General features: G+C 42.0%; 1 protein-coding gene across 1 annotated transcript in view; it reads right to left on the bottom strand.

Moving 5' to 3' along the window:
* Nucleotides 1–11,028, bottom strand: part of LOC131233715 (uncharacterized) — a 32,041-nt gene extending 21,013 nt beyond the window's left edge. Inside the window, exons 1-2 of the mRNA XM_058230501.1 lie at nucleotides 11,011–11,028; nucleotides 7,318–7,461 (exon numbers count right to left, since the gene is read on the bottom strand). Coding sequence (XP_058086484.1) covers nucleotides 7,318–7,461; nucleotides 11,011–11,028 — 162 coding nt within the window. The remainder of the gene's footprint in view (nucleotides 1–7,317; nucleotides 7,462–11,010) is intronic.
* Between the last annotated feature and the right edge of the window lie 3,297 nt (nucleotides 11,029–14,325).

Genomic DNA, 14,325 nt, shown 5'->3' with positions numbered 1-14,325 from the left:
CTTTTCTTCCTTCATATCTTCCTTTTTTTTTCCTTCGTTCTTATCATCCAAAAAACCTAAATCGACCCATCCCAAGCCCAAACCGACCACACCTTGTATAGTGGCCCCCTTGGTTCGTTACGAATGCTCTTCCCTTCCCTTTGCTTCCCTTTTCAAAAAAAACCCTGAACTAATTTCACCAAATCCTGAACATAAAATTCCAAAGTCTCCAATTTTTCCAAACCCAAATAACCAAAATCTGAAAATCCCTTAACCAAATCATAAATCCCTAATTCCCACAACCTGAAACCCATATTCCCAATTCTAGAAACCCTAAGTCCTAAAACCCTTAAACCAAATCTGAAATCCTAACCCGAAACCTCCCAAAACCTCAACCTTTATATTCCAACCTTAATTCTTCTAAGCCTAGACACCTCAAATCCATTTCCCACATTCCCTAGCCTTTAAACTGCCCTAACATGTCAAAACTCGTACAAGATACATGATTTCCATTGAATTCAGATTTAACCCTACGCTAGGATGGGGGTTATATCTCCCATACATCCTGGTTAACCAGTAATTTATGAGATTCCCATTGCAGGACTGTCATAGGCATGAATTTGAAATTTATGAATTTATGGTAAATTGGCTTTATTTTGTCGTTTCATTGCTCTAGTTAATCTATCTTTTAATTTCATGGCATCATATTAGGTTAGATCATTTCGTTCTGCATCACATCCACCTCAAATTCTCCCCACCATTTGGCAATTATTGAACACAGTCATCTTCCTCCAAACACCAACCTCTAGATCTAAAGGGTGAAGACCACACAGAAATACCTGATGACTCAAGAAGAATGAGAAAATGATTGGGCATTTGCCTTGAAAGCACTGATTGCACCACTCCAAGAAGTGTCTCTCCTAATCCACTATGATGAGAAATCTGTCCAGCATGGACATCTAGAGTCTCTCCTAGTTATTCGCCCATGTATAATGGTCCCCACAAAGAGGTAAATCAAGCAATTTGTTGAACTCCGCAAACTTTTTCAATGACGTTGTAACTCAAGTGCCACCCAACTTCTCGTGCAAGAATTGGGTTGTGTTAAAACTGCCTCCCACACACCACAGGAGGTTCCACCTATCCTTGACCCCTAACTGCCATCACTAAGCACATAAGATCTGGATTATTCGGACCATAAACCACAAATAGAGCCCACTTAAAGGTTTCCCCAGCAGCCTCACACACAACCGAATATGAGAAAGAGCCAACCCAATCATCTTCAACAGCAATAGTATCCCTGTTCCACATCAGAATAATACTCCCTGCAAAACCAATGACTGGAAGAAACACAACCCTTGTTATTACATCCCCACAACTGACAAATCACCGTGTTGCAAACATTCTCCAATTTGGACTCCTGCAGAAGAATAACGTATATCTTTCTTGTTCTTAGCAAATCTCTAACAGTGAGCCTATAGTTGAGGTTTCCAAGACCTCTATCAGTCCACGACACTATCTCCTTAATTTTGAGTCAACCAAAGCTTTTTTCCCCTCAATCCCCTTCGAATGACAGCTAAATATGTTAATAATTACACCAACCGACGTCTCATTACAGCTTTCCTTCATCACGCATCTTCTAATTTCTTTCTTAAATTCGCTTCACCTTCACCTCTCTTCACACCATTTCAACTTCGCGTTCCTTGACAAAGGTGGAGACCAAAGTGGTCGAATACCTCTCTGAGAAGAGCTAGACTACAAGAGGAAGCATGAATGCATGACTAGACAAGGATAGGTTGGGGGGAAAGGAGCCAGAAAGCACCCACCCCAATGCAGCATCGGAATTGCACCAGACGTTGCATGTGGTTCCAACATCACTTCTTCATGGAGAGGCCTGCTACCTCTCTAGACTGCCCTTTTATTATATTATATTGTGGTTCTAACATCACTTCTTCATGAAGAGGCCTGCTACCTCTCTAGACTACTCTTATATTATATTATAATAACTAATATCTATAATTAGTAGCTTTACTCTATAGTGTAGTCACTGATGAGGACATCCGCACACCATCCGCCCAAGTGTATGCGAGGAGGAGAGCACTGGTATCTTTATAGCTAGACGACCCGTACATGGGGCCCAGTGGGCCTAGATCATCATAAGCTACATCACGAGGAGGATTGGGCTATTGTTCTTTATCAATACATCGTTTCAACCGTTGTATCGTGATCAGAAGACCATTATCATCATCATATCGAGATCATGACCACTCATGAGGCCCGATGGACGATATATAGGCCATTTGATGGCATAGATTTGTTTTAGGGTTTATTTGATAGTTTTGATAGTTTATTTTACATTATGGATCATTTATGAGCTTTATGTTATGCTTTTTTTAGTTTAGAGAGTGATTTGGTACAATGACATAAAGTAAAGGGCACTGGTATCCAAGGTATCCCGTATCAGTATCAGTTGGCGTAACGGTGCCCTCCGATACCAATACGGATACGGGGGCGTAACGGCGATACAGGGGTGTGACGGCCCGTAACGGTGCAATTTTTATTTTTTTTGCCAAAAAAATATGAAAAAATATGGATTAAATCCGGAATATTCTAAGCATTCCAAATATGCATTCATTTATAAATTGGAACATGTTTATGGTGGTGTAACGGTCCACTCTTTGGTGAGAAGTTGTATCGGACTGTCTGATGAATTTATGAACCAGACAACCTGGATTTGACTGCAAAACTCATATATTTAATTTTCTAACTATCAACTATCAATGATAGATATATTAGAATGAATATAATATGAAAATATCTTACCTGTGTAGATATTTGCAATTATTTTTCATAATTCATTAAAAAAATATATAAAATGACAATAACAATCTATAAAATGAACATTAACATGTTCTACTATGATTAACACATCATATTCTATCATTAAAACATCAAAACATTCAATAAAAAGAGTGCGTAAATAGAAAAAAATTATAAAAAAATATAAAATGATAACAACAATCTGTAAAATGGACATTAATATCTTCTATTATGATTAACACATCATATTCTACCATTAAAACAACAAAACATTGAATAAAAAGTGTAAATACCTATTTTTGAAGAATTTTTGGAAAATGGCCCACAGAGCTTCAAATTAAGAAAATCCTTAATATAAGTTGTTTTTATTTGTAATATCAAGCTAAGAGTGGTCGAAAATAACAATAAAATGATTTAAGAAGAGTTTAGAAGAAAGAAGTTTCAAAAAAAGTGAAAAAACAGACCTTAAAAAACAAAACAAAAAAAGCCTTTTTTTTTTACTGTTACGCTTTGTAACGGCCGTTACGAGGCAGTAACAGCCGTTATGGGGCCGTTACGGCTACAGAATCGGAGGGGTGACCGTTACGACCCCGTATCGCGTAACGGCCACGGCCGTTACCGATACATATTGGCCGATACGCCCGTATCGTAACGGATACGGGACACCCTGCTGGTATCTTTATGGCTAGACGACCCATACATGGGGCCCGCTGGGCCTAGATCATCATGAGCTACATCCTGAGGAGTATTGGGCTATTATTCTTCATCAATGCATCATTTCGACTGTTGGATAGCGATCGGGGACATTATCATCGTCATATCGATGTCGCGACCACCCATAGGGCCCGATGGACGATATATAAGCCATTTGATGGCGTAGATTTGTTTTAGGGTTTATTTGATAGTTTATTTTACATTATGGACCATTTATGAGCTTTATGTTATGTTTTTTTAGTTTAGGGAATGATTTGGTACAATGACATTTAGTAAAGGGCATTATTGTGATTTCCATTGTTTGAGAATATAAAAGGGGGGGGGGAGTGTGAACCCCTCTAATGCATTGGTTTTCACAAGGAAAAAAAAAAACCTCTCAAGTTTTCTCTCTTTCTTCATGTGATTTGGAGATTGTTTCCAAGTGATTTGGATAGTAGGTTTGGTGCAATTCCTCTTCAACGGAGGTGCGAAGCTTTCTTTTATCTTCCCATCTTCTCTTTTCCCATTGCTCAAAAGGTATTCTTCTCAAACTATCATCTCTTGCTTCTTCCCTTTGATATATTTGCATCTAAAACCCTTTCTATCTTCTTCCTTTCATCATCCATGTTAACCCAACCAAACCCTAGCTAAAACCCTCCACGCATGTGAGCCATCCTAGCTGGCCGTGTATGACGTGACCGTACGGCCACACGTGTGAGCCATCCTAGCTGGTTGTATGGTCAACCCTTGTTCCCCTTTATTTCCCCATTAAAACCCTCTTGAATTCCTAACTCTAATCTAAAACCTAGATCCCCAAATTTCCCAAATCCCCTAAACCTTAGGTCCCTAATTACCCTATTTGGCCTAAAATCCCCAAATACCTAACCCTCCAATCCTACAATTCCCATCAATTAGGACTTGAAAAACCCAAATCCATAACCAATCAATTAAATTAAGCCTTAATTTCAGTTTTCCCTAAATCCCACGAACCCTAGATTAACCTAAACCGTAATTGAGCAAACCTAGGTAGTATTAGCTACCCCTTTGAATTTAAAATTAGTTCCTATGCTAATTGGATGTTTCTACATCCATAAGATCCTATCAGTTAGTGTTTAATGGTCATGCATTGCGTAGTTATTACACATGTGGCTTGAACTTCTCATAGTTAAATGTCCGATTATTGATATATGTGATGATTTAACGTAGTTTGTGAATTTTAATTATTTAGATTAAATCGTCGATTAATCTCACTTGTTTATTTAGTCACGTGCATGCGTCCTACATCAGTTGTAGACCTTTACTCTTGTAGAATTCTATATTTGTAGTAAAGATTTATAATTACATGTTTATAACCATATTTATCTTACGTTTTTCCCACTTCCGCACAGAAATACATGTAATTTAGAGGGCGTTTGGATCATAAGTTACTTTAGATAAGCTACTTATGCCATAAGTACCTTGTCTTGGTTTTTACTTAATCAACAGATAAGTATGTTTGGTAAACAACATACTTATCATTCAAAAAGTAGAAAAGCGTTTCCAACATCATTAGTAATTACCCCTCAAGTTTGTTTGGCCCCCCTCACATCCACCATCCATCATATGGGGCTAACCTTTGATGTGGATCGTTCATTGTGTGGGGCCCACCTTTGATGCGGGCCATCCATCATGCGGGGCCCACCTTGGATGTGGGTCGTTCATCATTAGGGGTTGACCTTTAATGTGAATCATTTATTATGTAGGGCTCACCTTTGATGTTGCTCATCCATCATGTGAGGGCCACCATCAATGTTATTGTCCATCATGTGAGGCCCATCTTCAATATCCACCGCCCATCATGTAGAGCCCACCTTTGATCTAGATCATCCATCATGTGGGCCCACTTCCAATGTGGGTCATCCATCATGCGGGGCCCACCTTGGAGATGGGTCACTCTCAACCTTTGATGTGGACCATCCATCATGTGAGGCCCACCTTGATGTGGATCATCCATAAGGGTGTCAATGGGCCGGGCTCGAGCCTAACAAAATCAAAATTGTGAATAGGCCCGGCCTAAAACAGTGCAAAATACAGGCTGAGACCAACCTCAAGCCCGACCCATTAACAGTACTAATCATCCATCATGTGGGGCCCACCATTATTAATTGCCCATTATGTGGAGCCCACCTTCAAAGGGTTGGCCATCATGCTGGGCTTGCCTTGGATGTGGGTCATTCATCATTAGGGGCCGAACTTTGATGTGGATTGTCCATCATGTGGGGCCACCTCGATATGGGCCATCGTCATGTGGGACCCGACTTCAATGTCCATTGTCCATCACGTGGAACCCACCCTTGATGTGGACCATCCATCATGCAAGCCTCACCTATGAAGTGGGTCGTCCATCATACCAGCCCGCTTTTGATGTGGGCTATTTATCATTATGGGACAACCTTTTATGTGGACCATCCATTATGTGGGTCCACATTAATATTGGGTCATCCATCATATGTGGCCCACCTTTGATGTGTCATCCATTTCCACATTAATATGGGATCATCCATCATGTGGGGCCCACCTTTGATGTGTACCAACCATTATGTGGGTCCACGTTAATATGGAATCATCCATCATGTGGAGCCCACCTTTGGTGTGGACTATCCTTTGATGTGGACCATGAGAGAGAGCCTCCCTTAACATGGACTATGAGAGGGAGAGAGATAAGTAGAAATGTTATAAGTCAAAAGGCTATTAAAAAAAAAAAAACTTATTGAGATAAGTAGTTTTTAACAGATAAGTTACTTTTACAATGATGCTTACCAAACTAACTTAAGTGAAAAAGTATCTTAAGTTAATTAAGATAAGCTACTTATGCCATACTTATAATTGATCATAAACCAAATTTCTTATCTCCAATAAGTTACTTATCTAGTGTTGTAAGTAGACAAAGTAGCTTATTTGGTGATATCAAAACAGGCCCTTAATGACTTAACAAAAGTTAAAAAGTAATTTATTTGGTGACTATTAAGTCGATTGAACTCTGAAAAAAGAAAACTAAAATAGTTAAAATCTCAGCTTTAACAACTAGACTTGCTTCGACGGGCCATACAAAAAATCAGACAAATGCATACTTAAAACAAGCTAAAACATAAAATGAGTTATAAATGAAGTCATTTTATATCTTTATCTTTTCTTATTGATTTATCTGGTATGTTTTCAGACTTATTTACCTGAAAAAAATAATTTATACCAAGTCGGCCAATGTGGTCACCGATAAAGCTGATATACACCAATGCACATTGATTTTTCGGCTGAACATATGGCTACTGGTGTGGACAGTGAACAGTAAGTCTGGGGCATTGGACCATTCATCAGGTGGGGCTCACTGTGAACAATCCATGATCCCAAAATCTGGTCTATCCACTCATCAGATGAACCAAGAAGGATACGTTAAGATGTGGACAGTTGTTCTTTTCCCTCTCTCTAACCGTACATTTTTCAGAGACAACAACACTCACCTGATGAGTGGACTGGCACATTTTTTGTTGCCCGGGCCATGTTTTGCATTGGTCCCTACCTAGTGAACCGCCCGGATCTCACACACGTGACGCATGTTAGCACGTGTGGCCAGTTCCAAAGAAAAGAATGCTAAATGTATAAAACCCTATATCAATCTGGCGATGGCACGACCGGATTTCTACCGAGAAGAGAGGAAAGTGATTTCTTCGTCCATAGATGGCTTCAATGGATTCGAATCAGGACAGATTCTTGATAATGCAAGAACATTGTGAAAAAGGTAAATTTAAAATAAAAATAAATTTTTTTAAAAAAGGAAAGGGAAGGAATTACGCGTTTGGATGAGAATGAGATGAGCCAAGAGCGGAATCGACTGTAGAAGATGTCGACCTTGCGGAGTTGAATGCGCCTCGCGCGAAATGCTTGAGCAGAGCGTTCCTCATTTCTGTCGTCACTCGTCACCCAACGGACGACAAACTCGAGTTAGAGGGAAGCGGATTGTGTACTGAGTAACTCAGTACGGTAAGCGTACTGAGTAAACTCCGTGGGCCCCAGTGTCATTCATACATTATATCCACTCCGTCCATCTCTTTTAACACATAATTTTAGGGCTTTATCAAAAAAATGGAATGTTACAAACCTTAAATGGACCACACCACCGGAAACAGTGTGAATTGAACATCTACCGTTGAAAATTTCATGGGGACAACAGAACTTTTAGATCAAGCTGATATTTATGTTTTCCCTTCATTCATGTCTTTCTTATCTTATGAACAGGTTAGATGACAAATAAACATCACTGGGGGCCTTAGAAAGTTTTCAACGACTGAAATCAATACTTCCACTTTTTCCAGTGGTATGGTCCATTTGAGCTTTGTATATGTATCAATTTTGGGTTGAACACATAAAATGATCTGGAAAAACGAATGGACGGCGTGGATAAACCACAAGCATTCGCGGTGGGCCCAACTGAGTTTACTCAGTACGATAAGAGCGTACTGAGTAACTCAGTACGCAATCCGATTCCGAGTTAGAGGTGGCAAAGTAAGTAAACCCAAACCCTCGAGAAATAAGAGGGCAGATGATAGAGTGGAGCGCGGAACATCGTAGAACCATCTCTCTAGAGTACACGTGGCAGGGGATCCGCCCATATGTGGGGAACTAGCACGGATGGTTTCTGTCTCAGAAATCTTAACCATTGGACAACCCACCCCAGCCATTCAATTGACGGTGACAAATAAAAACAATCAACGGTCAATCGGGAAAGGTTGTCCAGGCGTTCTATTTTTAAAATGTCAGCCACCAACATGTGCCAATAGGTGGACCCCTTCGATCCTACTGAAAGTTGGAAGTGGATTGCGTACTGAGAAGAGCTCTCAATGGGCCGGGTCGGGCCTACTAAAATTAAATTTTTAAATGGAGCCAGCTCAAAACAGTTAAAAATCCGGGAAGAGGCCAAACCCAGTCCCAGCCCATTAACAGTCTAGTACTCAGTAACTCTCTACACTAAGCTAAAACGTACTGTGTGAGGCCCTCCATGATTTATGTATTTTATTCACTCTATTCATCCATTTTTACCATATAATTTTAAGCATTGAACTCAAAATTAAAAGATATCAAAACCTCAAGCGGACACCACCACAAAAGTTTTGAATCAAGCTGATATTTATGTTTTCATGCACGTGTGTTCTTATTAACAGGCTGTATGGTAAATAAACATCAATGGGCCTTAGGAAGGTTTCAACCGTGGAAATTATTATTCTCATTGTTTTATACAGTGTGGTCCACTTGAACTTTTGATATGCTTCAATTTTGGGTTCAACCCTTAAAATGAGCTATAATAATAGATGGACCATATAAATAAACCACATGCATTTATGGTGAGCCCAACAGAGTTCACTTAATATGACAGAGCATACTGAGTTACTCAATTCGTAGATTTATAACGATTTCCCGTTGACATCCGCAGTTCATTTGTTGCTCTAGTTCACGTTAGAACATGAAACTGTGATGGATACGGCCACCGTTGAAACCGTGGCTTCAGGCATGACCGAGGTTTTTTGGGGTGATATTGTTCTACAGTTTAGTGGAGAAACAGTGCAATAGGTAAACGGGTGCCGGTTACGGATTGGGTATTGCCCCGCACATCCTTAGCTAGGAACGGATAAAATCTCTTGGGGTCATGATGTACGGGTTTTATCCACACTGTCCATCCAGTTTTGTCCCACATAAATTTAGGGTGCAAGCCCAAAAATGAGTCAGGTCCAAGACTCAAGTGGACCACACCACAGGAAACAATGGTATAATGTGTTGTTAAAAACAGATGTCTTAAATCTATCTGGTCCAGTTACTTGACCAGTCGAGGGACTGGCTCGACTAGCCGAAGGTCCCTTCAACTGGTCAAAACTCGTTCGACTTGAAGTCCAACAATGATGTATTTGAGATTTTCGAGACACTCAACCAGTCGAGGGACAAGCTCGACCAGTCGAAGGGGTCCTTCGACCAGTTGAAGCCCTAACTCGACTAGTCGAAGGTTACGCATATGGTGCGCGGATTGTCACGCCCCAAACTCGGAAAACAGACTCACAAAATTTTCGATCGCCGAATCCGGTGCCGACAGCCTCCGTAGTGTCCCATTCTCGGATCCCGGCACTTGCATGCCAGATTCCGATCCGGGATCCTAAAAGGAAGATTTTCAGTATAAATTTTTGTTTGTAATGGAGCATAACCACAAGCATAACCAAGTCACAAAACAACATCATCACATATCTACTATATCAAAAAAAATTAAGTACAATGCGAAAAGGGAAATACAAGGTGATCAAAAAGCTCTAAAATGATCAGATGCGCACTCTTGCCTCAACGCTGCTGCTGTCCAACGCTACTTGCAAGCAACTATCATGCACAAGCTTACAAAAGCTTAGAGGGTGGTGTAAGTGTGTGCGCAAGGCAAGCGCTAAGTGTATAATATCAGAGTAATGCGAAAATATGTAGGTAAGTCCATGAATACAACCAACCGTACCAAGGCTATGTGATGCAAGGCATGAATGCTATCGGTCATACCGAGGCCATGCGATGCGGAACATGAATGCTATCGGCCATACCAATGCGATGCGAGGCTTACGTAGCCGAATTTCATATGCGAGATGCAAAACAAGCATGTCAATCCTCATCAAGTACACATATCAGTACAGTTCCCCTCTGGATATCACCGGAGTCTAGTACACTCACACCGACTGCCTCCTCCCTAGCTGCACAGTCAAGGAAGTGGAAGAGACCACACCATTCGCCTGACCAATAGTCTGTCAATACCTACCCGGCTCGTCGATAGCGGACTCATTTGCGAGCTGGCCAAAATCAGTCTGGCTTATAGCCCCCTCACTCGGGCGGACAAGGCCACACCCCCTTCTAACCGACCACGATACAGTAGGAGACGCGGTCTACTGGTATTCGGCACTCGGGCGCTCATGTATCCACTCGGTCTAGACGTTGGAGCATCTCCTGGTACCAAAAAGGTTCTGGGACTTTCACCCAAGGATATCCTAAGTGCCCACAGTGTTAGAACCAAGTATTTTCGGTATCCGATACGGCCATCCACGATGTGTCTGTGGAGTCACGGCCTTGATGTCGCTGAGCGTGCAGTGATCACGACACACAATGCGAAATGCATAAGTCACACCGTCAGTCATGCAGCAATCCTGCGTGTACCACGCGATTATGTGGGACACTCCGTCTCATAAGGAGTCCCATAAATGTCTCAGCCCAACGACTTATACTATGATCAAACATTCCTCATATCAAGCATACATATGATGCGTATGGGCATGAATCATGGAGTTATACTAAGCATGTTATAAGGTGATGAATTTCCCTCACAACGAAGGTGGGCCTAGATGGCCTACGCACAACAAGTATGGGCCTATCAATGGGCCTAGGGAGATTTATAATGCGGACATTAAACCAACATTATTCTTACAATGTGGACGTCAAACCAACATTGCTCCCAAGGCATGGCCCGCCACAAACCTTGGAGAAATCACGCATTGCAATGGACCCTAAGGACAACCCGTTAGGCCTCGACCCATGGGCCTTAGATACATCAAATGGGTCATATCACATGGGCCTTATATAATCAAGTGGGCCACATCAATGGGCTGCACCAATGGGCCTTATGTACATTGCAATGGGCCATAACCCATGGGCCTTAGAATACATCACAATGAGCCTTATAACATGGGCCTTATATCCATATCAAAGTGGGCCTCAACAACGGGTCACAATTACATCAAGATGGGTCTAATAACATAGCCATTTATATTAAATGGGCTGCCCCAACTAGGCCCTATGCATATCAAATGGGTCATACACAAGATAAGTAGTGATAATGAATTCCACCATTTAAAATTCCAAAGGCCCACCATAAAATATGTTTCCCATCCAACCTAATCATAAATTAACATAGTGACAGATAAAGTGGGAAACAAATATCAACTTAATGGGAAGCTACTATGGCCCTTAGAGGGTTTTGAACGGTGGGCATCATTGACCACTACTTAAAATGGTGGGGTCCACTTGAACTTAAATCTATCTCATTCTTTAACTCATGCCATAAAATGGTCTTTCAAAATAGATAGACGATTTGGATGCAACATATGCATCATGGTGGGGTCCACTATCCGTCCAACAGCTAGTAAAATGGCTGGACGGCATGATAAATCACATACATTAAAGGTGGGTTCGTGGACGGTGTTAAAAACACATACATTACTGTGGGCTCCACCATCCGCCTGGACAGTGGGAATAAAACACATGCATCACTGTGGGCTCCACGTGGGGCCCACCATAATGGTTACCTGCAATCCAATCTGTCCATGAGGTCACGCAGACCTGGACGCTGAGGAAAAAGAAATTTCATCTTGATCCAAAACTTCTGTGTACCCAAAAATGGGTTTTAATGGCAGACAGTTCAACCCCACTGTTTCCCCTAATGTAGGCCATCTGAGACTTGGATTGTCCTTATTTTTGGAGGGGGCCCACTGCTGGAAGTGGCCCTCCATATGAACGGGTTGGATGACAAATATACATCATGGTGGGGCCCACAGCTAGAGTCGTGGGTCCTGCTACCGTCCGCCCGCCGCTGGCGCTGGCGCTGGCGCCTCTGACAGCACCAGCAGCAATGCTGCTGTTGGTTTTATATATATATTTTTTAGAAACCTGATTTATCACGGTTTTCCATACGTGCAGCCCACTTAAGCTGAATCCACCCCAGCCACTGGATTCCATGGCCCGATACCGTCCAAAGGAGTCCAATATCCAGTATGTTGTAACTCAAGGTGGGTCCTAGTCGATTTTTAACGGTAAAAATCAATATTTTCTATGCTATGGCCCACCAGAAAAATTGGATTAACATCATTTTTCGGCTCAACGCCTAAAATGAGCCGTGGAAGGGAATGGACGGAGTGGATTGAATACTTACATCAAGTTGGGGCCTACACAAGTGGCCCACCCAAATAGCCTTGAAACAAGGCTAATATTTATGTTTTCCGCTGGACAGTTTCAGCATAGTACATACATTTGAGGTGGGCCCCATCTATGTACGTGGGCCACCAAAAGAAAGGGTTGGATGGCATGGGAAATACATACATCAAAGTGGGGTCCATCCAAGTGGGCCACTCAACTACACCATCACACAAAAGGAAGAGAGAGAGAGAGAGAGAGAAATAGAGTGGGACGCGTGTGATGGAGGGACCCCGACACTATGGGCCCTCCCTTGAAATCGATCATACATCAAGTGGGTCCCATTACACGTGGGCCCATCAAATTGAAAATCAACGATGGAGATCCTTTCTCCACCAAAATGAAAGGTCTAGATGACCCTATTCATGCAAGAAAATAAACATCATGATGGGGTCCATGGAAAATGGCCCCATCATGGAATGATCATGAGCATCAAGGTGGGGCATCGGCCATACCTAGGGTCCAAAGTGAAATCCATATCATCAATCGGTAGGCCTCACTTGGTCCATCATCAAAACATGAAAAATCTAGCCCAATGAGCACCCACCGTTCGATCTTCTCGGTCCGATGGAACGCCAATCTCCTTGTGCTTCACTTTGATGGAGAGGATGAGAAATGAAGGGCTAGGATGATGGATTTTTGGGATGGAAAGGTGAGCCACCAAAATCATTTTTTTCACTTATGATGGCTTGGACGTCCACTTTTTTTCTCTCTTTGGTTGCTTAGAATTTGTGTAGAGAAAGAGAGAGAGAGAGAGAGAGGATGTAAGGAGAGAAGTGATGGGAGATGGGTGATGGATGTGAGTGATGGGTGAGGTGATGGATTGGTTGACTTTGGTGGTTGCTTAACTTGTGGAGAAAGAAAGCATAGGTGCTCTTGTACTTGACATGAGGTGATTGATGGGATTGATTTGACATGTTGTAGAGATTCTCTTCGGATTGCAAACGCGCGGCGTTTTCTTCGAAATAGACGCCGGCTCACATCTCTTAGCCAGGGCATGCGCGAGTCGCGGCATTGGAACCGCGGCGACGGTGCGGTTGCAATGGTACAAGTCTCGGATTAAGCCAACTCAAATCTATGGGATTCGACTTACAGTCACGCGCAAACATCGATTATACGTAGCAGGTTGCCGGAATTCGACGGGAAGGATGGCGGCAGTCGACGAAACAGTACGGACTAGGATACGGGTCTTACACGGATTCCGCGTGGACTGCATAAATTTGAGGCGGTTTCTAGGGAGGTGCGTAAGTGGGGTTTTTCCATCTATAAATAGGAGTCCTTAGGGTGATTCTAAGGCTTCCGAAAGGTATTCTAAGGGTTTTTAAAAGGGTTCTCGGGTTATCAAAGGGTGTAGCAAGGGTGAGATTCGAGGTTGTTCGAATCGGGTAAGTCCTCTCTCTTTGTAATTTCTATTTTCATAGTAAAGATCTGTCGCCTTGTGCCTTGGTTTTTTTCCGAAATGGTTTTCCACGTTAAATCTTTGTGTTCTCTTATGATTGCTTGGTGATCTTGGATTGTTATCCTATATCCATATCTGTGTGATTCCACAGACCAAACCCCAACAAGTGGTATCAAAGCTATCGTTGGGGCACATATCTGAATCTACAGGATTATCAATAATGTGAAGTACTAAGTATGATATTGAGAATTACTCAGGCAAAAATAACTTTGAATTATGGAAGATCAAGATGATCAGTTACTTAAATAAGCAAGACGAGGATGGTGCTCTTGAGGCGAGAAAGTCTAGTATGACTGATGATGAATGGAAAACTCTTGATAAGGTCTTATCCTCAATCCATTTATGTTTCACAGATGAGGTTCTCT

Source organism: Magnolia sinica, chromosome 18, assembly GCF_029962835.1.
Source record: "Magnolia sinica isolate HGM2019 chromosome 18, MsV1, whole genome shotgun sequence".
In the NCBI taxonomy this organism is placed as follows: Eukaryota; Viridiplantae; Streptophyta; class Magnoliopsida; order Magnoliales; family Magnoliaceae; genus Magnolia; species Magnolia sinica.
The sequence above is the reverse complement of the archived record's forward strand: the minus strand, read 5'-3'. Positions and strand labels throughout refer to the sequence as shown.